General features: G+C 45.2%; 2 protein-coding genes and 1 non-coding gene across 9 annotated transcripts in view; 2 read left to right on the forward strand and 1 right to left on the reverse strand.

Moving 5' to 3' along the window:
* Positions 1 to 252: 252 nt before the first annotated feature.
* LOC149353072 (uncharacterized) lies at positions 253 to 2,291 on the forward strand. Its single transcript, XM_089582288.1, has 2 exons — positions 253 to 879; positions 1,745 to 2,291. The coding sequence occupies exons 1-2, from the start codon at positions 392 to 394 to the stop codon at positions 1,830 to 1,832; spliced, it is 576 nt and encodes a 191-aa protein (XP_089438414.1). The 5' UTR covers positions 253 to 391; the 3' UTR covers positions 1,833 to 2,291.
* Positions 2,292 to 4,154: 1,863 nt separating this feature from the next.
* Positions 4,155 to 4,228, forward strand: TRNAT-GGU (transfer RNA threonine (anticodon GGU)). The gene has a single exon. It is a non-coding gene; the product is annotated as a tRNA-Thr (tRNA).
* A 792-nt stretch (positions 4,229 to 5,020) lies between these two features.
* The window catches only part of LOC149353074 (large proline-rich protein BAG6), a 79,498-nt gene continuing 58,001 nt past the window's right edge, over positions 5,021 to 26,517 (reverse strand). For 6 of the 7 annotated variants that reach the window (XM_089582280.1, XM_089582282.1, XM_089582286.1 and 3 more), the window contains 5 exons: positions 22,547 to 22,646; positions 20,738 to 21,108; positions 15,135 to 15,287; positions 11,320 to 11,427; positions 5,021 to 6,261 (listed from right to left, as the gene is read on the reverse strand). In XM_089582280.1, coding sequence (XP_089438406.1) covers positions 5,998 to 6,261; positions 11,320 to 11,427; positions 15,135 to 15,287; positions 20,738 to 21,108; positions 22,547 to 22,646 — 996 coding nt within the window. In that variant the 3' untranslated portion in view covers positions 5,021 to 5,997. The other variant, XM_089582285.1, reaches the window with a different exon arrangement.

The following is a 26,517-nucleotide window of genomic DNA, read 5'->3' on the forward strand; positions in this document are numbered from 1 at the left end:
CAAAAATAGTAAAGAACAAATACTGCAGGACCTTGCCTGTAGTTCTTTACTCAACTCATAGATGGCACCACCAAATAGAAGCCTCTCACTGTCCTCCGCTAAAATGGTCTACAGTACCGTGCATAGGGGGAAAAGAAAAAATTTTAGTGTTTTTTTCTTCTGTTATGGTCCCGTGAGTTTTAAAGCGAAGTCGTGTTGGGGCAGTATATTAGCTCTATGATTAGCTCTATGTGTTGGGGGCGCTGGCTCTGCTTTACCCACTCTTGCGTCACTATTGACGTCAACGCAGCCGCGTGCAAATCAAATATGGTGCCTGTCAAGATCGGTGCGAAACGGTAATTACGTTGCTACGTTCACTTGCTGTTGTATAGCCGACACAGAGCCGTCAAACATGTCGAGATCGATGAGCAAGATGCTTTTGCGTAGCCTGCTTCTCTGCTTGCGAGCCCGCAATGGGACTTGGAAGCAGTGCGAACGTTGCTATGCTGGGTATACGGGTGCCGCTTCCGAGGGCCACCATCACAAATTGCGGAGATCCCTCTTTTTGGGAGCCAACTGCGAGCAGATTCAGTGCCACAGGACCACTCGGGTTGTCTGTGTGAAGACGTTGTCGACTAGCAGCAGTGTCAAATGTTGCCCTCAAACTCTCTGTGGGTCAGCATTGCCCGAAACTGATGACAAGATCCGGGTTCCCGTCGCGAAGCTCCAGGGCCGTATGCTGCTGTCGTTCCTTTGCAAACTTTGCTCGACAAGAGTAACCAAGCTGATTTCTAAAGTTTCCTACGAGAAGGGTATTGTCATCGTCAAGTGTCACGGCTGCAGCAAGCATCACTTGATTGCCGACAATCTGGGCTGGTTTCCGGACCTCGATGGGAAAAGGTAACGCTTTAACGTTTGTTTGGTTAGTAGCAGTAGTTTTGTGGAAAAAAAAAGTTGGATTGAAATTTATAAAATATTAGCGCGCCGCATGCAAGAATCCGTTTCTGCGCTGGGGGATCTGATTACCATGCAGCGTTTCAAATTTCACCTGCTAGTCAGTCCGTGCCATACGTTCTCTGTAGTTTGCATTCTCTTTTTGCTCTCGTGTATTCAGCCATGCAGCTGTTTTGTGCAAGAAAACCCAATAGACTGCTTATGGTGTTATCGCCCGCCTTTCAACTTAAGCTGTGCTTTAGATAGTGCCGCCTTGCAAACCGCTCACGAAAAGTGAATTAATGTAAGCATGAACAGACTGCATTATTGTGATCGCACCTGCAGGTAGTTTTAAAACTAGCGGCCGGCAAGCATCTGCGTGTATTAGCATAGGTCTTCCACAGAGAATCACGCAACGTAGGTTTAGGTTACTAGGAGTCTTTCGGCTTGGAACTTTTAGATATTTTTTAAGTGAGGAGGCAGCTTCTATCGAAGGGTAAATGTGATCTGTCTCACCAGTGCGCCTCTTTAACAGTTCGGTAGTGGTGACCCATGCACTGTTCTTTTCGAGGCCAAATGTTCGTATACTTATGGGTAAACTAAACAGGACGTTATTGTTCTCAGCAATGTGTAAAAATTTATTTTTGGCCATCACAAACACTGCTAAGTGCTTCAGTTTTTCTGCATTGTCAGGATAATAGGTATTTCATATGTAAAACTTCCTGCAACGTGCAACAGTTGTGTTAGGCTTCTACAGAACATAGCAAGCAATTTAATATGTTATGCTCATGCTTTCATTTTGTGTGTGTGACTGAACCTAATCTGCTTTCAGGAACATAGAAGAAATTCTGGCCTCAAAAGGTGAAGCTGTCCGCAAAGCACTACTGAAAGAAGAGATCCTGGAAGTCACAGAATCATGATCATCGAGCCCCATCAGGACCGTACAAAACTCCTGTTCTTCTCAGTTTCTTTAATTGGAGAACTGCAGTTTAAAATTTTCATCGACATTTTGTCGAAGAGTGGTCCTCAGGAACTGTGTTATTGCTGAAAGTTCAGGAGTGCACAAATAATTTATACCAGGCCTAGGTTTTTACATGACCATGCTGCTGGAACGAAAAATTTCGAGTGCTGTTCTTTTATGTACACTGTCTTGCTCTTTGGCAGAGTCCACTGCTAGGCTTCTATGTTGAACCCTAAAGTGGCTCACAATGTGCCTACACTTCGCAAGTGTACCATGTACCATGTATGAGCATAGAGTTATATTTTCAGTTACTTTGGGTAACGTAGAATGTCTAGTACGTATTTATATACTGTCTCATTGGAACTTCATTAAGCCTAGTTCCAAGAGAAGTTTAGTCTACAATAAAATTGTCATGGCATCCAGTGTCTGTGTTTGTCCTGAAGGCTGAGCAAAGTCTTTTCCTTCCATGTGCTGAAGTTCGATGCATCAGTTCGCGAAGAAGCGGAGCATAAATTCTGGCACATTTGCATGGACACCAGTATTGGGTACCAAATTTCAGGAAGGCTGTATCCATTCAAGCATGTGCCTTCTCCACTATTTCGCTTGACTGACAGGAGATTGTGTGAAGACTAATTTTTTTCTTTACTAGGTTCAGCCATGTGACCTTATGTGAATAAATGTTAGCACAAAAGCAATGATGAGCATCTGCCAATGTCATCAGAGTCGAATTCATACTTCTGTCTTACATTCTCTGTAGTGGTGTCTGCAAAGCACTAAGTCTCAGCATGTCATCCCTCATGAAGGTGCATGCTATTCATAATTCTGAAAGGATCTGGCTATTAGCTGCCGCATGCCCAGGGTGTTATGTTGGAAAAGTTTATGGGAACAGACACGGGAAGCTTATTTTGGGAGCTGTATTGTAGGTGCTTTATGTGGGCACAGCAGCTAGTATGTAAAAGTGTTTCAGGGCTCCTTAAAGTAGCTGTAGTAATAAACTTTTCAATTCTCATATAATCGAGCCCCTAGCCTGAGGCCCCATACGTGGTGGCAACTGCCTCGCTCTATCCAGGCTGGGAACAGTCTGGTTTCACAGTGATACAATCAATTGTACACAAGAGGCTGCAATATCTAAGACTGCCTCACTTTTTGGAATGTGTCCATCACATTTGGCATGTAAACTGTTGACAGTACAGTAGGTTTTAAAGGGACACTGAAAAATTGAAAGTTGGCTTGTATTGGTAGACTACAACAACCTAACGACAGATATCACTTTCACCTAAAACAGAGCTTTATTTGCTAGAAAGCACCAAGAAACCAAATGCAGAGGTATCAGCATCAGCAGCAGGTTTTGCAAATAAATGGCACGTGTTAACGCCGAATTTGTGTGGATCCCCAAGGCTACGCAGCACTGCCATTTACTTCAAAACAGTGGCAACCAGTCCTCAGTGTGAACATCACGAGTTAGTAACCTCACAGGCAAATTTTTAAATTAAATTTTCTCAGCCACAATTATTTTGCTGCCGGACAAACGTCAACATACTCTGATAGAGCCATAGAATCAATTTTTACTTAGAACATTAACTGGATAGAGTTGTCCTCAGCATCGCTTCGATTTCTCACTTAGATGATGCATGAACATCTGCACACGTGATGTACTACATTTTAGTGCTTCAGGCTTACGCGAAGTAGTTCAGCCAAATGCAGGGCAGAACACAAGCTGCCAGGAGTGTGATATAATGCCAGCTCCTGCAATTTGTTAGACACTCCCTTGCACCCAAGAAAACTCTGGTCTGCATTAACTCTGTTGGTCAAATGTTTTAGGGGAATCCCCCAAGGTGGAGTAAATTTGTAATAAGAGAGTAATTACTCATTGGCATCCACCCAAGCGCAGCCATACGGCTACAAAGGAAAGCTATACAGCTTTCTCAGTTTTTTGACCAACACTGTTCCCACTTCGAGTTATTGATCAATTCGCTCTCGCCCTACCATAAGCTTGCCGTCCCGGTTAGCTCAGTTGGTAGAGCGACTGCTCCGGTGTAGCGGTGGTCCCGGGTTCGAACCCCGGACCAGGACGAATTTTTCTTTAACTACGAAGTTTCCGAGAAAGCTGTATAGCTTTCCTTTGTAGCCGTATGGCTGCGCTTGAGTGGATGCCAATGAGTAATTACTCTCTTATTACAAACTTACTCCACCTTGGGGGATTCCCCTAAAACATTTGACCAACACTGTTCCCACTTCGAGTTATTGATCAATTCGCTCTCGCCCTACCATAAGCTTGCCGTCCCGGTTAGCTCAGTTGGTAGAGCGACTGCTCTGGTGTAGCGGTGGTCCCGGGTTCGAACCCCGGACCAGGACGAATTTTTCTTTAACTACGAAGTTTCTGAGAAAGCTGTATAGCTTTCCTTTGTAGCCGTATGGCTGCGCTTGGGTGGATGCCAATGAGTAATTACTCTCTTATTACTGCATTAACTCTGCAGTGCAGATTCTTAACAATAAAGCTGCAAGGCCATGAAAACACAAACTGCATTCGTTTGCTGTACACATGCTTAAAAGCGTGTGCTACATACTGGCTAAAATATGCAGAAGCCACAACTTGACCAGATAAGGCCTTTCATAAAACATTTATTTTCTTGCAATGTCAAAGTACACTGACATTACACACTGAGACAAAGAGCCTTGTGAACTTCTTTAATCTTCTGCTTCTGAGATGAAAATCCTTATGCCTCTCAAGCTTACTGTAACATACAGCACATAGGAATGTGTAAATACTATTTCAACATCAAAACTTGATAATAAGCACACATCTTTGGGTCACAAAATCCCAACCTGTGTATCTTTTACACACATATATGCAACGATGTACACAAAGGTATACAGACATATAAAAGCAAGGATGTGAACAGTAGTATCTACAGACAGGAGATAACTATTCCAGGAACAAGGGTGAACGGGATTATACCTCCAAGTGCGCTAATTGCAGTTAGGGGTTGGTTTATGGGGTTTAACATCCCAAAGCGACTCAGGCCATGAGGGATGCCGTAGTGGAGGGCTCCGGAAATTACGGCATCCCTCATGGCCCGAGTCGCAGGAATACAGTGCGGTATTGAACTGTTCAAGCAGCAACTAAATAAATCCTAGTTCCCTGGATCTCATTACAACATGTTTATTCAAACATACAGTCAGAGAACAATGCTAAATGGCACATGAACTTTCAGAAAAAAGGAAGTAAAGCACAGCACACTTTTTTTTCTTTGCAATGAAACAGCAACGATACAATGAAATAATGAAACCGACCAAGCAAGTGACCTTGCATGGCATTATTACAGTGTATGCATGTATAACGGCCACATATATATGTGTAAATTTTGATATAAAAAACTTGGCAAAGTACAAGGGCAGACATATACCAGGTCAGCTAATTTCTGAACTCAAAGCATACACGATGGAATGCACTATCGTGTATGAAGAATTGTCAATGGCTTGTCTCAAATGCTAAAAAAGTGCCATGGTGAGAATACTTCTGCCACTTGAATGCTGAACATCAAACATCCATTGTTCCATAGATGCTTTGTGACAACACATTAATGAAGGTTTCGAATATGATCTGATGGAAAGCAAATCCTTGGCAAGGCCAAAGTAATCTTTTTTTAAAATTTTGAGCCGGAACCTACAGGTACGGTTTTTATACAAACATATGCAGCCACTTAAATAGTACAAAAATGAAGATAAGCAAAAAAGAAAAAGCTCCAGTTGGTATCAAAACTAAAGGTGTGGGAGTAAACTTTTCCAAGGACTGGTATATTCTCCTTTTGAATTCCCAGTGCATAATGCAGCAGTTTTCAGAGCAGTCATAGCCTGCGGTGGTAGCCGATGTTACTGCAGCCCAAGAAGTGTCAAGTCAGTGCACAACTACTCCTGCATTTCTGCAGATCAGCCTCACAGTGCACAGACAGCCTAGTGCTTCCAAGCAAGTCACTGTCGCCAGGCTTTCCCCTGCAGTGCACTGCCACGCCCATCAGAGACAACACAAGAAAATACCCAGAAGCTACGCCATATCTGCACTGTCGTGCCTCCGACAAAAGGAGGCCATCGCCGTGGTCGCTCCTGTTTCCATTCCTGGTCCCCTACGGGTCTGCACTGTAGTAAAACTTGTGGGCATTGGGGAAGCGCTCCGGTCGAAAATCAGGGTCGGAGGACAGGCGCTCCCGCACTGCCTGTCGCAGCTGCAGCTTGTGGGCAGTTTGGAGGGCCGGGTTCTGGCGTGCTTCAGCCAGGAATGCTTCCATGCCACTGCGTGGGGCTCGCACACCTGCCCGCTGTACAGCACGCTGCAGTGCCTCGGTCAGGGAGCCTGCACTCTCGGCCCCCACACTGCTGCCATTCATTATCTGCACGCACAGAACAGCACGTTTTACAATTGCTTCAGAAGACTTGCAGATGGGGACAGAGTTTTTGGTCCACAGATGCAGTTTCAAAGACTGCATTTCCTCATTGCCTAACCTTGCAGCCTGAAGCTCGCACATGCACAGCAGTGCCCACATCAAGTTAGGCAGCTGTCCATTCTAAGTCCAGGCTGCATGCTTAGTCAACCATGGATAGTCAGCTTTATGTAACAGCCACCATTTGGAAGCTTTTGTGCTTAGGTGTACCGCTTCCTACAGCCAGACACAAAACATATTGAGTATATAAAACACTTCCATCCTACAGGTGCTTACCGGTGAAAAGCCAAGGTTCAAATTCTGCGACATGCACAGGATTAAAACAGAAAAATTCAAGGACTTTTGCGATGTCACCTGACCGCTAACACGTACCTGCATTTTGTGTTTTCACATAGGTATATTTCTAGACAAAACGGCTTTTCCAAACCATAGTGATTTGATCGGTCATTTACTTCCAGATCTTCAAGAAATACAAGGAGCGTTACCATATTAAAGGAGGTTTAAGGGCCCTTCAAAGACTTTGATTGAACTCCCGTTTTTTTTTTTTTTATTGAACTCACTGAAGGTTTTCAGTGGGCTGCACAGACCCTGCATGCTGCTGCACAAAAAAAAGGAAAACACCAAACAAAGACAAGTTACAATATGCAGTACTTACTCGCGTAATGAACCCACCTCTTTTCCAGAAAAGCTGATATCAATTTAGGGAGAAAGTTCATTATGCGGGGAAAAACGTTGACGTTTCTTTTTTTATGAGAAGAAATTTCACATCATACGTCTGCCTGCCTGCCCGTATGTCTATCATCATGTCGCTGGTGTTTAGCACCGTTTGCTGCAAAATCTGTCTGCTGTATCATGGGTCCACGGCGCAATCCGACAAATTTCTGGTAGTCGATGGCGCCAGCAGCAAGATAGTAAAGAGAGCATACTAAACACTGGCCCTGAAGGTCAGTTAAAAAAACTGGCAAGACAGTCATGAGTGCGTAATGCGAATGCTTAAGCATTAGTTGTGGTGCAAGAGGGATTGGGCATTTTTTGTCCCGACCTCGAGCTCACCAAACCGCCTTGCGGTCTGGAGGTTCTGCTTCCTACATAGCATTGCAGTGTAGAGGATGTTTCATAGTATTGTGGTTTAAACTGCTATGCTCCTCTCCAATGCTTGAGTGCTCACTGGCTTTCTAAGCATACACCGGCACAGCCGGGCGCCCAGCGGTGCGCTGAGCAACTCACCACCGCTGGCGCTCCTGTCAAGGATACACAGCGTCTTGGTGCTTTGCCAAGATCACAGAGCACACCACCCCCGCAGGAGCTCTCGTCAAACGATAAGTAGCGTGACGTTATTAGTGAGCAGCAACTCTGTGCACTGCCTAGGTCAGTGCTGCGGAAGGTGTGAAACTGAGGAACATGCTAAGAAAAGCAAATGCTTTAAAAAAACGGGAAGGGGGGGGGGGGCTGGTAGTATACCATTGCTAAGCACGAAATATTGTGTGAAAGCACGGTTTTTTTGCCAGTGCACACCACCGCCAAGTACTACCTCAAAGCGCGACTGAGATGTCCACTGACCCAGGGAGCCAGATATGAGTCTTTCCTTTCCTCAAAATCAACGGAGTCTACAATATTGTCAGCGCCAATGAACACCGACGGCCTATTGCTCCAGAGCCACGTTCCTTTCACAATTTGTCACGCGTCTGGAAATATTTTTCTATTTATGCTATCCTCTTGGCACAACATCACAAGATCTTGCTCGGGGTTTACCTATCGGAATAGTGCTTTCGCACTATAAGTAAATTCTCGACAAAAGTGGGGGGTAGGTTCATTACGTGAGCAAATACAGTGCTTCAATTGCATTTTTCATTGCCCAGACAAGCATGGTTGTGTACCCAACACTTGGAAGTTTTCAATGCAAACAAAATATTTTTGCACGTCTGAAATGTTGGCAGATGTAGAAGTTCCAGCAGACTGGCACCAAGTCTCCATATATAGATTCTACATAAACACCACCAGCTCAGAGCAACACAAAAGCAATCCACGAACGTTTAACAATTTACATCACAATACAATTACACTAAGTGTTCAAGCTTTAAGACAACACGTATCATTAACATGACAACTGTACATCTTGGCTAACAAATTCATTTATCATTTCCCAATACGAGCGACAGCTTTTGCACTCTTCAAACCCTCTGGGAATTTTTTTTTCTTGAGCTCAGTAATTGGTGCCATTTACCAGGGTTTGCTTCAGAGGCGGGTAATGTTTCTCATTCCTACTTAGCACTGCAGAGCAGTGTAAAGCATTCATGACAGTAACATCGATGCCTTCAGTTGTGTTGGGCAAACTCTTGTAGCATTCTTTAGGCTCTTATCTACCAAACTTTGCGCCTCATACTACCTGCAGCTACTTTTATGAAAATGGAAAAGAAAAAAGCAGACCTCAGTTAGTTACTGAACTGCAGCTCATTGCATTGTGTGCAAGAACTGCAACCAAAGAAGGGGACCAGCCTTTCTGTATAAATGACAGATTCCCTTCACAGTAAACCACTCTGAAGCCTTCGAAAACTACTCATCGCTAATAACACAATAGTCAAGCCAGTGTTGCTCATCACAAGAAAATGAGTTAAAATCCTGCAAATGGGCTGCTCTCGCTACGGTAGAGCAAGGGGAACAATTGTAAAGCCCAGTGGAAAGCTAATATTACTTGTATAGCATCGTTGCATGACCATGGAGAACAACAGAAAGCCAAAGGCAGTGGCATGCAAGGCAAACTGCTCTGAGCTTTCATCACATTAACTGCATTCAGACTGACAAAACAATATCAGCACTCGTGACGTTCATGCACAAGTGCATGCCTTCCTGCCTGCAAGGGTCTTCTATGAGTGCATCAACAATGCTGCATTTTACTCTCATTTGATTCCAAAATTCTTCAACCTTTTCTTTTCTTTTTTTTTTACTAGTTTTCATCATAAACTTCTTTTTCTCAATTTCTTCACGTGAACTGACGTAATATGTGGGAATGGAACAAGAACACATTAGTTAAGGATGCAATATACAATTGGTCTGTGCATGTTTTGCTGCGAAGGGGGTTCCCAAAAACAGAGGTTCAACAATTGGGAACAACATGTCAGCAAGTTTTCTGCTCCAGACTTGGCCACAGAGAGCCTTAAGTATAACAAAAGCCACACAGAGATCGTGTGAAGCTTCGGACAACACAACTTGCAGGGAAAGTTGAAACTAGAGTAAAAAATTGTAAATTGTGGGATTTAATGTCCCAAAGTGACACATAACATAGGCTATGAGAGACACCGTAGTGGAGGGCTCCGAATAAATTTAGATCACCAGGTTTTTTTTTAATGTGCATTCATATTGCAAAGCACACGGGTGCCTTTTGCGTTCCACTTCTATCGAAGTGCGGCCACTGTGGCTGGCCGGAACTAGAATACCATAGCTGCAGTGTAAAGGATGTGAACAAAGAAAAGAAAACACAACACGGAACTGACTGACAACTCAAATCCTTATTAATAATTACTTATCGGTTCTATTCTGCAACAAAACTGTTGCAGAATAGAACGCCTCAGACAGAAAACTTTCCGTTGCACCAAAAAAAATTGGCGATAAAAATTCTGTGTTCTGCCCCTTTAAGAGCACCAGCCATTTAAACCACCACTACGGCGTCTCTCATAAGCTGAGTCGCTTTGGGGCGTTAAAAAAACCCATAAAACCATAAAATTTAATGTATAACTGATATACTCTGATAAAACTCAAGAACAAAACAGTTATAAAAACAAAGATGCCCGCAATGCCATGCTAGCAGGTGCAAGGTGTGTGACTAATGAAATGACAACAGATTGACGCCACTGGTCAGAGGGCCTCCTTTGAGGAAAATTTGCTGCCTTGTCATTGAGCTGTATCTGATTAAAGGGGCTCTGAAAGGGCTCCCAATAAAGTTGCGGTATGCCTAGGATGCTAAAGGACGTTGCTTCACAAATATCCTCAAGCAAGAATTTTCTTAATGCGCTTTGTGGAAGCTGAGTTACCTCCCGTCAAAATTTGAATTTACAAGTCTTCGTGCCTTTCCCTCTCCTCTCGTCACTTTTCGCACGCTGACATGCCGCCGCCACCGCAGGCCCCACCCACTGTCCCTCCGCTGGCTGCAGACACGAGCAGGAGCAGGGGAGGAGGGGGTGGAGCTTGCGGCCGCGACCATGGGAGATGCGTGACGTCAGAAAGAGGTGTCACGGCGAACCAATGGCAGCCCTTCGCTGGTGATGTAAAGAGCGTGGCATGACGCGTTGCGTCCGGATTCGGGCGAAAGCTCGGCACTGCAGGTCACCGCGAGGTGCGGAAGCGCGAAGTTTTTAAATTATATTGTATACGATCGGTTTGCTTTTGACATACAGTACACAGCATGAACACTCAGTGGACTATACTCTACAGAATGCAAACGTATTATAGACAACCTCGAACACCCTTTCCAAGGACCCTTTAAAATCCCATTGAGTCTGTGGTCTGTGCTGCAGGAATATCAGCACGAAGGAATGTCGCCATGTTACGTACACAGACACTCAGCTCCTCTACTTTGAATTCGCTCACGTGGTCCTTCCCAGGCGAGTCAACCGTATCAACCCAGCCTGTCGGGATGACCTGAACAGAGCCAACAATTGCTCTGTATGAAATAGAGTGACACCTAGCAGCATATAATAGGTTTCAGAGGCAACGCACACGCAAAAGTAGAGCAACAGACCTAAAATCCAGGTGAACGCAGCTATCAGCTGCTGCCTAATTTTGCTTTTAGCAGCCTACTGCACACTACCTGCGTGCTCTATGCAAGTGTGATACCAACTGTACACATGCCACACCTGCCCCTCTTGGGCATCATTGGAAGCTTGTGTCCTGCCTCCAAGTGCCAGCTAGGCCATTTTCTATGTGAAAAGCCCAATACAGGAAATGTCCAGAAGGATTCTGACACAACAGCAGCATGTATGCATCAACACAAAGCCCACTCTTTTGGCTTACCTTTCTTCGCTTTGAAGGCATTCCACAGAAGTAGGCATCACTGAATGGGGGCTGGGTAGCCTGACGTCGCTGCCTCTGGATGTCCCGTGTGATGATAGGCACCCATTCCTTTTTTGATTCAAGGCAAAAATAATGAGTTTTCAGGGTAGATTGTAAAGGCACTGAAGCAAAACAATAACATAGAAAACATTGCAATTCTCTCAAGTCAATAAAGTGTTGAAGCAGAGGTCCGAAAAACATCATTTTGATTTGCAAAGAAAATCAGGTATTTTTAATACTTCAAATATGAGTAGAGTTTAAAACATAAAAAAAAAATATTTTTCACAAAGCAATGCCATGAAAAGAAACATTTAATCACCTTTAACAGCAACAGCAACAGAAGCAGCAGCCCATATCCACCCACTGCAGGATCTCCAATTAATCCTGCCCTGCACCGGCTGCGACCATCCTATACCGGCAAACTTCAAAATCTCATCTGCCCACCTGACACTCTGCTGTCCCCTGCTATGTTTAGCTTCTCTTGGAGTCCACACCGTAGTCCTAAAGGATCATTGGTTGTCTGTTCTCCAGATCATGTGCCCTGCCTATGTCCATTTCCTCTTCTTGATTTCAGCTAGGATATCATCAACTCACATTTATTCCCTAACACACTCTGTTCTCTTCTCATCTCTTCATGTTACTGTCATCATTTTCCTTTCCATATCTCGCTGCACTGTCCACTATTTTAATTCAAGCATTTATGTTCCCCATAGCTACAATGCAAAGGACAGGATGCAGCATGGACGATACAACACAGTGTTTGTCCTTCAGACAAAGAGAGAGGGGTATCAGGCCTCTGTATGCTAGTAGCTAGAATGGCTGGATACAGTAAACCGTCGTTAACTTGAACTTGCAAATCTCAAATGAACATTCGAGTCCCGATATACTGAACATGGATATAACGAATTATTGGCTATACTGAAGCCTTCCAAAATATTTTTAACAAGGTATTGAACTAGGAAGGACATAAAAAGGATATATCGAACTCCCCAGTGCCAAGCAGTGCCTGCTACGATTACAAGCAGCAGGCTTCGCCGCGCTTGACAAGAGGCTGGTGGTGGTGCGGCAAGCATTTGTGCCCTCATTCCACGCAAGCTACCAGCACCACAGAAGGTACAGTCGAACACAGATATATAGAATTATTGCTTATATCGAACTGTCCGAATATGCCCTTGAAAATAAAACGCAAAAGTATTGCAGCACAATTCCCATTTATCTAACTCTCCAGTTCAGCACACCATACAATATATCGAACTGTGCGCCACACCCCTGAGTGGTGCTTCTCCTCACATGGTGCTCCTGCTATCGCTCTTCGTGCACGAAGCCTGGTCGGCTGCGTGGCCTTGGGCACATGCTGGCAGTGAAAGCACCGTAAAACCACGTGACGACTTGAGTGTGAGGTGAGCATAGGATGGCCGTCAGTCTGATGTGCTTATTTTCAAAGCAACACTACTGTTGTGCTGGGAAGCCAGCATTTGGTGCACTGGTTACCATGCGGTGGAGCCAGCCTAGTTGACCGAAGGCTTGCAGTGGCCCTCGCGTGGCTTGCTTCGCTGCTGAAGGCAACGGAGAGCTCAACTGTACCTCATTTTTAATTGTAATATTTTTGCATTTATAGAGTACCAGTAACAGAATTAAGCCTCTTATGATCAGCGGTGGTTTCTACCAAAGCAGTCTGCTGAGGCTTCAATACGAAGTGAGCTAGGCCTAGGGCAAAATTTAATTGCAATAATTGCTGCATTTATAGTGCACCAGTAACAGAATTAAACCTCTTATGATCAGCGGTGGTTTCTACCAAAGCACCGTCTGCTGAGGCTTCAATGCGAATTGAGCTAGGCCTAGCGCAAAACAGCGAGCTGTGTGCTGCTAGTATGCCAGTGGGCAGCATGTCACTGCAGGAAGCATGCTACTAATGTGGGTGCACTGTATTTGCGCTTCTGGTTTACAGATAAACTTATTTGTTGCTAGGTATGTTTTATATATCGAATTATCAATATATCAAGCTATTTTATGATCCCCTTCGAGCTCGATATATCCGTGATAAACTGTACAGTGGCGTGAAGGGCTGGTAACCAGGCGGTGAGCAATCATTCGTACCTCTCCCACCCATAGACAGAGTCCCTGCAGTAACCAACCTGCGGTGCGGATGTCCAACTCAAGCTCCATTAACTCAAGTTTGCTGCCACAGAGGTGGTGTAAATAGCGATAGCTCAAATTCTGGTGTGCTATTTTCCCCGTGACACAGGTGTGTGGTGTGTGGAGGCCACTTTAGCAGGCATTTCAGCTGCTGCCGTTGCATGCCAACGGTGCTGTGCGGGGAAGCCAACCTAAATGCTGCTTGGCAATTTTTCGTGGCCCCCGGAATCACAGCAAGCCCATTTATTGTGCTGAAACTTCTGAACAGGTATCTCCCTGCTCTCTGGCAAGGTTTGCCTAAGTTGCTGCTCCTTCACCGACTAAATTTCGCTGCTCGGGTGTGCATTTTTGACAAAATTTTATGCTAAAAATTCTGGCCACATTGAACTAAGGTAGCCGAACAATTTTTCGGACTGCAATAATTTGGGCTTGCACGATATTTTGGATTTTATTGAGGAACCGTCAATGCACCTCATAGAAACGTGCACGTATTCACAACCGATATTCCGGATATGGAGTCCAAAAGTTTGATTTTTCAGACTAAAATAGGAGTCACCAATAGTGTGAGGACCGTTTTTTTCTGACCGCAAGTTCGTTTATTTGACCTATATGGATCCATGCAGGCATCACTTTCACTGTCAAACAGCTCTTGGCTGTCGTTAAAGGCGCCATCTTGGATTTAAACAGAGTCAATCAGACGAGCTGGCTTGGATAGGCATGGCTATTATTCCTCATTGTTGCCACTCGAGTTAATGATAAGTTCTTTGTTGCCATTAGGTGGCCTACAAAGAGAGCGCATGAGCCAGGGCATGCGATCATGTTCAAAATGGGCCAGCTCAAGCATCCACCCCGGCTTAGACAATGCCGCTCGTGGTGCGGGCAGATGGGGGACGGGGGCAGGAGTGCAGGTGAAGGTGATTGCTTCCGCTGCCTTCTTTCCATTGGTTCCCCCCCTCTCAGTCTTCGCATCCTTTGTTGGCAAAGGAAATTGACAGTTAATGCTTCACACGGCGCATGCACAGTGGCACATTTGTGGCATGACCTGCGGCCGCGTCACAGTCTGGTACTGTTGAAGTGGGTAGCATGGACATGATGACAGCATGACTGACTCAAATACATTCTCATATCGCTTGCAAACAGAATATGGGAAATGGCAATGCTCGCGATTTTTACAGGCAGTTTTCTGCGGCGAAGTGATTTTTTTTTTTTTTACTGCACGGGTTTTTTGGACTGTTAGGTTATTCGGACCATTTTGCAAGTCCTGCCAAGATCAAAAAATCAGTCGGTGACTGCATTTACAATTTTTTACCTGTTCGCTATAATGAGGTTCGAGTGCACTGGCTAAGCTGAATTCTTCACGTCGCCCAATGAACTTTGATACCTACCGTGCGCTTGTCACTACTTGCCACGAAAGGTTTTTGTGACAAATTTTGGATATCTCAAAATCTAGCCTCTAAGAACTCTCAAAGCCAGCAGTTTGTCCAGACTGCAGGCCATGCTATGAGATACACAAAAGAAACTTAAGTCTGAACACCATATTAATGAACAAGTGTGCACTAGTGCGTCACAATGCACACCCCCTTTCCACCAATTTGTACTTTGTGCAAAAAAGTTTCCAGATGGGGTAAATTTGCCCTTACTGATGGGACAGAGGCATGCCAGGACTCTGAGCCCAAGATCACAGGGAGTGGCTCTTCATCCAATGGGGGTGGTGTTGGCCGACTCTCTGGGGCTATGTTTGCAGCTGCCCCATTGTTCAGGCCATGGGCACCACGCACAGCACAACTTTGATCCTGCAAAGAATAGTGTCATTTATCCCACTAAAAAATTTATGACCAGCTGCACCTTTCAACCAGACATGACACGCACTTGCACAAAACTACTAGAGTCAGCCTCTTGAAGTCGAAGGACCTAATTTACTCATTTAGAATGCGCACCATTTTTACGGAAAAAAATCATTTAGATGCGACATGTACGTTAGAATCAAGTATAAAAATAAAACTGCTAACAACACCCTATTGTTACCGGCATCCCAAAACGGCGGTTCGATATCGCCATACTGCCTTTTAAGTCATGGATACTGATAGGCCTTGCAAGCGTCTGAAGTGTCCCGTCATCAAGGCTCCGACCTGGACTAGAGCGAACACGGAAGCTTCGGTTGTGAAGGTGCACTGAGTTGATTATGATGCCAGGTTAAAGCTGATCTCGTGTGCGCAGGCAAGTGGCAATCAGGCCGCCTCACGTGTGTTTGGTGTTCCTGAAACTTGTGTGTGTGATTGGCAAAAGCAAAGAAACAGGATTTTTGCCACCGAGTCGAGGGTTTCAATGGACCGAAGGGCAGGTTTCCAAAAACGTCGAGCATCAGGCAGAAGTGTGCCTCATTGCAGGACTTAGCGGATGGGTGAAGGATGCATTGTACACAATCACGTCTGCCTAGGTCAACAAGTCCTTCAAAAGGTGCAGTATTTCAAATGCCATGGATGGCAACGAGGATGAAATGCATTTGGTCGTTGAGAGCGACAAGGAGGCTTTTGACAGTGATGATAAGGGGTGACAATTTTGCCGGCCAGATGACGAAAGGCAAGCGAGGCTGTGACATTAAAGCGGCTATAATAAAGGTTGATTGATCCAAGTGAGAAGATTCATTGCTTTATCAAAGCATTACAATCTGGTGTGCATTACAAGTGAAGGCATTGCACTTTTTTCTGACTGTAAAAACCAGGTGCACATGACAATCGAGGGTGTGTTAGATTCAAGTAAATACGGCATGTCTTCAAATGCACATAAAGGTTGCTTCTGTCCATATAGAGTTGCATTGCAACGAAGGATTCAGTGTAAAATGGCTCAATCCTCAAAGGAATACATTAAAATCATTACACTGCATTCTAGGCTGACAAAAAAAAAAAAATAAACACTTAATTTGCAAGACTTAATACTTGCACCTGCTCCTCCTAATGGCCATGGTTGCTTAGCCCTTTCGATACAGCAGTTAAACCTGGATGTAACGAACCACTATACAGCGAATTCCTCAGTAGACGACCGAAAATTCGGACGCCTGATTTTTCGGACATGCTTGATTATTCGGACTTTTTCGCGGCACCGCGACATGGCCCATAGAGCCAATGTGTAAGAGCGCTTGAAATTTCGGACGCACCACAACTGACCACTCGATTTTTCGGACCTCTTTCGCACTCGCCGCCAGCACCCAAGCCGCCATATAATGTGTACAGTGGAACCTCATTAATTCAGACTGCAGGAGATATCGAAAACTTGATCAAACAAAACGAAATTCAAGCTTAAAGGGAGCCTCTTGCGACGCTGAAATTCTGCGCGAGTCGGCACATTGCGCTCGCGTGTTTTCGAATTCGTACTGTCCTTGAATGTCTTCCGCCGCACGAACTTGAACCGTAGTCCGAGTTCACGGAACTCATCTGTGCCGAGTCTTTAGTCCCGAACACGGAACGCGAATACGACCGCGGAGGCTATGCGCACGCCGTCGCCTCCGCGATCGAAGCGCGCTTCGGGCGCGCCGCCGGATCTTATCGCGGCCGCGATCTGCTCCGGCGCTGCGTCGTTCGCGGAGGCCACGCGCGCGCACCGGAGCTTCCAAGTGCTGTCTATGGATGGCGCCGTGATCATTATCAACATTTTTCTCGGTCGCGATTTTCCGCTGTTCACATCGGCATCAGTATCGCCAGCTCCAGCCTTTCGTGGCGTGTTAGCATGCGTGTTAGCGCGTTCGCCGTGATAGTGGCTTTCGCGTGCTGCCGCCGAGCTTCACAGTTTTAGCGCGATGGGCAAGCACCTTAAGCTACACGGCTGGGAGTTAGCTCTCGAACGCGGTCGGTAAGCGTGCGGCGGGCGGGAAATTCGACGTGGCCGAGAAGTGCGTCCGATGATGGTGCAACCAAAAGAGAAACACAAGCTGCAAAAAGCGCGCTTTCCAAGTCAAGCCGTGCGAGTTTCCTGAACTGGAAGAAGAGCTGCTCCTCTATGTGATGGAATTGCGGAACAACGGCTACGCGTTGACAGCGGACATGCTGCGCGGCTTCTTTTGGCATGAGCGTGCACCAGAGCGCAGCACCAGCTCAGGAGTCTAAATACTTCGCGAGTTACGATTGAACGTAGAATAAATGTCGCTCATTCCCTGGTTGGTGTGTTTTTACTTTAAAAAAAAATTTTTTTTCGCATATCGTGTGTATGGGCCGCACCCCGAAAATTGGCCCTCGAATCTGGAAAAAAAAAAGTGCGGCCCTTACACGCGTTTATACGGTATTTCGCGCGGCGAAATATAGTCATGAGGAGCTTTAGAATGTGTGCAATACAATTGGCCGCTTTCTCCGGCATAGTGGTAATAAGTTCGTGATTTTTTTGGTGAAATTTGATTTTCCGGACTGCCCGATTTTTCGGTTGTTTTCGCGGTCCCTAGAGAGTCCGAAAAATCGGTCGTCGACTGTATTACAAAGTTTCCCAATTCACCAATGCCACCCTCACTTAAGTGCATGTATTTGAGACCTCCATGCAACAAAGGTGTTGTGGCAGTTGACCTTGACATTAGGAACTCGTTATGCCAACTATCTGTTAGCTTGTGCCGGGTTACAAAATTTGACAGAAAGTTTCACGACCGTAAAGCTCGAAATGACATGAAAGGTACGTCTACGATCGCAACAAGCAATTGCAGCTGACACAACGCGCCGTGATCATTGCAGTCAGCGCATCTTCGCTGCTTTCGCTTTTGGAACGTCATACCACGCGGCACTACAACAGTTCATGCTCAAAAGCGGCTAAAAATAATAGGAAAAAGCAAAACAACAAATGGTAGGGCTTTAACGTAGTTAATCTGAGTAGTACGGGCAAAAGCATTTGAAGCAACATCGCCTCGGCAGCCTCATGCAAGATCTTATTGTCAGCCGCTGTCGGCAGCTGCATGCGGAGAGAGAGAGAGAGGGGGGAATGAGATGAAAGGGGATAGTCCCCTCCCTGCACTGCCGCACTAGCAGGGTCATGAGAATCGGCAGACGCCATTGGCTGGAAGGGGGCTCTTTAACAGGGAAAAGTCGCTTCGTTCTTGAGTTGTATAAGACTATAATATGGGGCCAGCCAGTGATCCTAGTCTGAGCGCATGTAGCTTTAGGTTGACGAAGTCACTTCCCTGGTGCCAGATGTATTTCAAGGATATAGCGGTCACTTCTCAATGGGCTCTGCGTGGATGCGGACGCAGCCCGGAGTGGTCCTTTTATCCAGGTAAGGTCTGGGGTTGTGTCTGCATCTCGGGCGGCTCCGAGTCGCGCAGGAGTACCGGGGCCATTTAAAAGGGAGAAGTGCCGATTGTTAGTGAATGATGTGAGCTTCCAGCTGAGTGGTGTGTAACGATCATAACCCCAGTATGGATGGGGACAGCTGAAGTCACCAAGCAGGAGAGTGAGGTAGGAGTGTCCAGTGCAGGGAAGGAGGAGTTGGGTAGGCTTGGTATCCAGAGAAAAATGTTATTCATAGGTGAGAAAATAGAAAAATGTTAAAACCAATTACTTCAAATGCACACACACGAACAAAACCACGAGTATCAAGCCTATGCTAAGCAACTCGCATCAAAGAACAGGTGGTCTGTCTGTGTGATGCGCCACCAGCGCCCTTCAGCACTAGCGGCGGCCTGACGCTCTCTTAGGAAAGAGACGGAAGGAGAGGAAAAAGAAGAGAGACGCGGGGCGTGGCGCAAGCGGCGCGAGGAGACGAGCTTGGGCAACGGAGCAGGCGAGGTCACGGCTGAACGGCTTCTTGAACCCGGGTGACCAGGCCTGGGGAAGCTGTCCTCGCCCAGTTCAGGGCAACCAGGAGCCTGTTGTCTCCTTTCTCCTGCCTGCCTCTCGCTGCCGCGGAGAGCGGGCGCCGTGCCGGGCACAGGCAGGTGCTGCCTGCCCGGAGATCCTGCCGACCTTGCTGTCGGATCGTGCCTGCCGTCCCGTGGCTTGGACCCCCTGCTGAGAAAGGGTGCCTTCCTGGCCGTGCCCGGGTGTCCAGACCTGGGCGGCCGTCTCCTCTCTGGTGCGTCGTCAGGGCCACTGCATGGTGCTGGTGCTCCGCGCCCGACTTCCGGCCGCAGGGAGAACAGCCCTGCAGAGGTACTTGGTCCCGGCGCCTTTCTGGCGACGGGCAGCGGAATCTCACACCGGAGCCACTGTTCAACCCTCGGCCGCACAGCTCCATACCCATCAGTGACTGCTCTTCCGTATTAAGTAGAACCATTTTTGTTACATCTACGGACGTGCTCGGTCTGGGACGATTTTTCTGGATCCTCCAGGGCCCCACCTCGGAGGACGCTCGAACCTGCTGGGGGCCTTTTCCCCTCACAGTCTGCAATAACTTGAACGGCCAAATGCACACAGCACGCATAAGGCAACTCTTCGGAACCCATCCCGACCATGTGAAACTGCACCACGCACTAGCCAAAGTTCAGCTTACAATGCACGCTTCACCAGATATATTAGTAGCTTTTTCCTTACTGCACCATAGGCCATCGGTCATATATGACCGATGTTTTGAACCTACTTGGAGCTCCCAAAATAGTGTAATTTCAACTTACAAACCATTACTATGCACAGAAGCATACCCTAAACACAGCTTTTTCTCCTGAATATTTTTCTTTGTGATTTGTTATTGCGATTGACTCGCTTTATAGACAATTTCGCTCGAGGATCAAACTGTCCATATTAAAGAGGCACAACTGTATGTGACACACTGGCACATCAGAAATGAAGCAGGCGTAAATGAAAAAGAGTTTGGAGAGAAACACTTATCAAGCAGTCTCAAGAGGAGTATTCTTCAAAATCTCAACATTTTTCTTACATTGCTGCTACCTTGCATTGTCTTTCATTACATAGTGGAGCAGCGACATGAACTGTCTGGTCTCGACGTGCCATGAAATGCTAGTCTGTGAGGCAGTGCAAGACTTCACTTAAACATATAAGCATGAGTTCAGTAGTTAGAGTCAAACAGTTTTGTTTAGCTGCCTATGGGAAGCTGAATAACATTCCCAGATTTGTTCATCTTGACAGAGTTCATACCAAAGGAAATCCATTGTAAAGAGTTGCTTCAGAGATATCCTCACAAGCGGCACCGAGCAGGGACTGGAGTTTAGAACTGACCAATCGCAGGTGGAAAACCTCAGCACTATGACCAATATTCATGAAATGAAAAATCAGACTTTTCTTTCTTCAGAACTGAGAGGGGGTTGGAATATGCTTACCGTGACTTCCATATCAACTTCCATGCTTGGCGGAGTGGTGCTATTCTGATCGGAGGGACTGCCAGAAGAGGCCCCTGATGGGGTGTTATGCTGCACCAGGTACTTTGCAGCAATGGCAGCGGTGGCAGACTGTGAAGACGCCAAGCCTTGAAAGACCTTCTGACAGAAAGCCCCAATCCAGCCACAGAAGAAGACTTGGGTCTTGCAGCTCAGATTATTGCTCAGCCCCGTAATAATGGGATCCACTCTGGCACGAAAGATTGTATTCAGCGACTGCGTGCCATCCTCAAAACAACAAATTGCCAGGGCAACCAGGTCACTCACTGCCACTTGAATAAGTGAGAACAACTCCTGGCCAAAATTTTCTTTCCCTGAAAAAGAAAAGTACAGCTTCTTTTTTACAGTGCTTGATGTGAATGGCCAGCTGCTCAATACAAGAATCTCATGAAAAAATTTCCTAAGTAGCTTCAGTGCACTCATGAACCTTAAGCCAAACACTGCTTCAACCTGTAACCTGATATGCTACTGTGGACAAACATGCGAATAACAGGCAGCATGCAGTTTCCAAATTAGTGCCCAAATCTACAAATTAAAAAGCATTATAGCTTTATGGCTGCACTTCTACCAAGGCAGAGGATGGGACAGTATGGCTATTACTATCATTTCTTTGCCATGAGAGGAGGGCAACTTTTTTCTCGTCTTTTACACATGCACACAGTGCTTCAAACAAATGACGGTGCATCATGAACTTGAACTTGATGAGAAATCAATAATGAAGTGAGAAAAAGAGAAGAGTGCAAAAAAAAAAAAAGCTCAATAACAGCCATGTAAAGGTCCCAATTGATTACCGTAATTAACCAATTCTAACACACTTTCAACTCACACCACGCTTTCATGTTTGCAAAAATGAAAAAAAAAAAACAGTTTGTGCAGAAGCATGAAGCAACATTCACATCTGCTGCTTGTTGTACTGTTGACAGTCCTTTGCCGTCAGTGCACCACAACAGCACGTCTTCCTACATGCCGTCATAGTGACTGGCTTCTACAGACGCCTAAGCAATTTTCATTCTTGAGCAGCAGCAAAGGATGTTCAATATGATAGGGATGAACAACAGCAAAGGAAAATAGCAAAGAGCACAGCAAGGAGGTGGGACCTTATATCTCCAATTCCAACCATGTCAAATGGCAACGCAAAAAGGCTTAGCCAGCAGTTTGGTTGCGTGTTTTCTTTTTAATGATGCACGAGACATTAGCAAACATAGATCACCATGTAGCACCAGCAACAGAACTGGTCAATAATTTATAAATTAAGTCACTGCCTCATGCTGCTACGGTTCAGCAGCCGAACGATGGCTGTGACATTAAAGTTTAGTACAGGTCATGTGAGGCACGAAATAACTGAAATATAACCGATACTTCGTCATTTTAATTCGCTATAATGATTAAGCCAGCCTAACTCAATAGCTGGAATAACAATGAATGAAGAATGAGCAATTATATCGGAATTTTTACATGCCTCACATAACCAACACTAAACTTTGATGTCACAACCATGGTACAGTTGTTGAAACAATTAAATTTAATCAAAATATTTAGCTATCAAAGACTAGTACTACTTGGTGGTTCATGTATACCAATTTCTTACGCATGACAACAAAGAAAAAAACATGCAACCAAAATTTGTCGTTTATACTCCTTTAAGAGGGTGGCACTGCATAGAGAATGGCGGTCCCATTATTATTAAGCCAACTGGTACAATGATGGTTGATTGTTTTGCCACATACTCGGCAACAAAAAATTAAACCTTACTTGGGCCAAGAATGTGAAGCAGGACAGTATGCAGTCTCTCACTCAAAAATCCATTGATGGTAGCTTCCACATCAACATTAGGCTTCAGATTGCCTTTGGCCTATTAAAAAAGAAAACAGGGGACATCCAGTCTTTAGTACACCATGTGCTATGCAACAGAGTATACTCAGAGAGAGGAGCTATACTCACTATGATCAATTTGGATATCAGCTGAGTAGCTCAGAGGATATCAGCAGCAACAATAATGAAAATGACGGAAAACTATGCCAAATGCACGACAAAGGCCTATCCGATATAGTACCTCTAATTAACCCTGCCCTGTGCCAGCTGTGGACACCTTATCGCAGCAAACTTCTTAATCTCATCCACCCACCTGACTCCCTGCTGCACCCTGCTATGCTTGCCTTCTCTTGAAATCCATTCCATTGCCCTGAAGGCCCATTGGTTATCTTCTCTTTGAATTATATGCCCTGTCCATGCCCATTTTTTCTCCTCTAAATCAGCTTAGATATCATAAACTCTCATTTGCTTCCTGACCCACTCCTGCTCTCTTCCCGTCTCTTAACGTTACACCTATCATTGTGAAAAAACGATACACTCTTTAATACACTAGAAATTCAAGGGTTTTCAAGAACCCACAGAAATTCCAGGACTCTTAAGGCCCTTGACAACAACTTTTTCACATTAAAAGGTTTTCAAGGGCCCGCATGGATCCTGACACAATCATGTGCCTATGGCTCATGCAGCTGCGAAAGCAGATAGTGATGGCCATTCAGTGGAAATGGCACGTTAAAACTAGTTTACTTGGGAAGATAGGCCCAGTTCTTGGGCATGAAGGCTTTTATGTGCTGGCCAGAAGACATGGCAAACTGGTCACAGGGCTCATGCTGATCTTGAGCTCCGAAATTCAAGGATTTGCTAAAACTTTATTCAAGGACTTGCTAATATTTTTCAAGAGCTAATGAAGAGAGTGACCCATCAAAGCAACCTTTTCAACACATCACAGCTGTGAATATTATTGCAGAAGAATCTTCACCCTAGACAAAAAACACAACACATGAGCTAAGTTGCTTTCTAGTCTCAGCTTTTGTGACAACTCAAGGCATTTATTTACCTTTCAAGCTCAACACTGACACAGACAATGTACTATGCTTTTTCTTCAGCAGCCTTCCTAAGGTTGTTGGGCTTTATTACCAATGTCAGATCATTAGTAGCATCTGCTTTCTCGGCATGAGCGTCTGCCAAAGCATTTACCTTGGCAAAAGCCACTTCCTAGTTATTTTTTTTTTTCTCTTTTCAAACTCTCAATTTCTTCACCAAGACATGTTTTTTATGCATCTGCTGCTTTGCACTTTTGGCCTCCTGCTTATTTAGCTTCCGAAAAGGCAAAGTAATGCTGCCCTACAGAAGCCATGGACATCCGCATTTGCTTTGCGATTTGCTGGTTAAGAAACCCACCAGCTCTGTCCATCTGTTGCGATGCCTAAGATATTGATATTTAAGACACTACGTTTTCCATGGCAAAGTGCTGATTCATGCTTAATCCCCGCTTCATGCCTCCCTGCTGATGGTCGAGAATGAGCAAGTTAAATAACTCTCCAGAGTTCTCAGCACGATGCACAAATCTTCAGCAGTTCATAATCATCCACAAAGCAGGGGTGGATTTTGCTGCAACTGCAAGGATGCAGTGCCGCCATTTATGAAACGACTGAGCCAAGTTTTCCGTTTTTAGCACAGTTTGAGACATCACTAGATAACCCTGGGCACTTCATTACGTAACTACCAATGGGGCATCATTCCATCAAGTAGCCACGCTTCTTGCTCTAAGTAATTTATATAACAGTTCAAGTAGATGAGAGAGCAACAGCAATGACAATTTGTACGTGCCCTACAAAATGTTTGTTAAAAGAATGTTTCTTGAAGTTTCTCGCACCATCTCACAAACAGCTGCAATTTCCCAACAACATTGATGCCACAGTGCATAATGAAGAGGTAATGAATACATACATGCATATGCATTCGTTCCTAGTGCTGAGTAGCTCAGTGACAAACATAGTCGCTGTGGTATAGATTTGACACCCTGCTCCCCGACACAAGCAATTCTTTTGTAAAAAAAATTTTGTCGCAGCAAGCGTTCTTCCATACCTCTTCCATCACCATCATTCCCAGTCTAACCACCTCCACTGCAGGACTAAGGCCACTACCACCCCTGCCCCCACTGAGCTCCAGTTAACCTTGTCCCCGGCAAACTCCATGCAAACTTCAAAACCTCATCCGACTATCCGCTACCCCCAGCTATGTCAGTGATGTTCCACGTTGCAACCAAAAATTCTGTATTTTGGGCACTTCTTCCCTGCAGCTGTATGGAAAATCCTTGCATTTTTAGCGGTCTTACTTAGTAGTACACTTTTTCATTAATCCTCCCTGTTTCCAAGTGCTACTTGTTGCACATGTTTGTGTTTTCTTTGCGCTCCACCATGTATTTGAAACAGGAACAACCCATGCAGACAGTTCGCCAATATCACCACTTACAGCTACATAATAAAAAAAATAATTAAGAATAGGGTGTCAAGCTTTACTTAGTCAGAATGTGCTTCTTAATGGAAGCAAAGGAAACAAGCACATAAATGACTAGCATGACCAGCAAAAGGAAACTAGGCATAGGCAAAAACCAGATGTATTCATAGACAAAGAGGGCGATGTCATTAGCAATATGTATAAGATGGTTAAAGTAGCCGAAGAGTTCTACGCAAATCTATACAGTAGCCACTGTAATACGAACGTTAATGGGAAAGACAGGAGTGCACAGCAAAGGGACTTGCTGGTAACGAAAGAGGAAGTAAAGAAAGCTTTAGGAGCAATGCAAAAGAGGAAAGCAGCTGGTGAGGATCAGGTAACAGCAGATCTGTTGAAGGATGCAGCAGAGATTGTGCTAGAAAAACTTGCCACCTTGTACACGCATCGCCTTATGACCTCAAACATACCACAAGCTTGGAAGAACGCTAACATCATCTTAACTCATAAGAAAGGAGACATCAAGGACGTGAAAAATTACAGACCGATCAGCTTACTATCCGTTGCCTATAAGGTATTTACTAAGGTAATCACTAGCAGAGTCAGGACAACCTTAGACTTCAATCAACCAAATGATCAGGCAGGCTTTCATAAAGGGCACTTGACAATAAATCATATTCACAGTATCAAGCAGTTGACAGAGAAATGCGTAGAGTATAATCAACCCATATACATAGCCTTTACAGATTACGAGAAGGCATTTGACTCAGTGGACACTTCAGCAGTCATGCAGGCAATGCGGAATCAGGGTGTAAAAGAGTCTTATGTGAAAACAAGAAGATAGTTATAATGACTGCACAGCTACCATAATCCTCCATAAAGTCAGCAATAAAATTCCAATAAGGAAGGGTGTCAGGCAGAGAGACACGATCTTGCCCATGCTATTCACCGCCTGTTTACAGGAGGTATTCTGAGGCCTGAATTGGGAACTGTTGGGGATAAGAGTTAATGGAGAATACCCAAGTAATCTGCGATTCACTGATGACATTGCCTTGCTAAGTCACTCAGGAGATGTGCTGCAAAGCATGACCAATGAGTTAGGCAGGCAGAGCTGACCGGTGAGTCTAAAAATTAATGTACAGAAAACCAAAGTAACGTCCAACAGTCCCGGAAGGGAACAGCAGATTACAATTCGTAGCGAGGTGCTGCAAGCAGCAAGGAAATACGTCTACTTAGGGCAGGCAGTGACCGCAGATCTGGATCAAGAGATTGAAATAACTAGAAGAATAAGAATGGGGTGGAGCGCATTTGGCAGGTTCTCTCAGATCATGAATGGCAGTGTACCAATATCCCTCGAGAGAAAAGTATATAACAGCTGCATCTTACCGGTACTTACCTATGGGGCAGACATGTGGAGGCTAACGAAAAGGGTTCAACAAGGACAGCAAAGCGAGCTA

The sequence above is a fragment of the Amblyomma mixtum genome, chromosome 3 (assembly GCF_055824585.1).
Source record: "Amblyomma mixtum isolate Tamu chromosome 3, ASM5582458v1, whole genome shotgun sequence".
Taxonomy (NCBI): Eukaryota; Metazoa; Arthropoda; class Arachnida; order Ixodida; family Ixodidae; genus Amblyomma; species Amblyomma mixtum.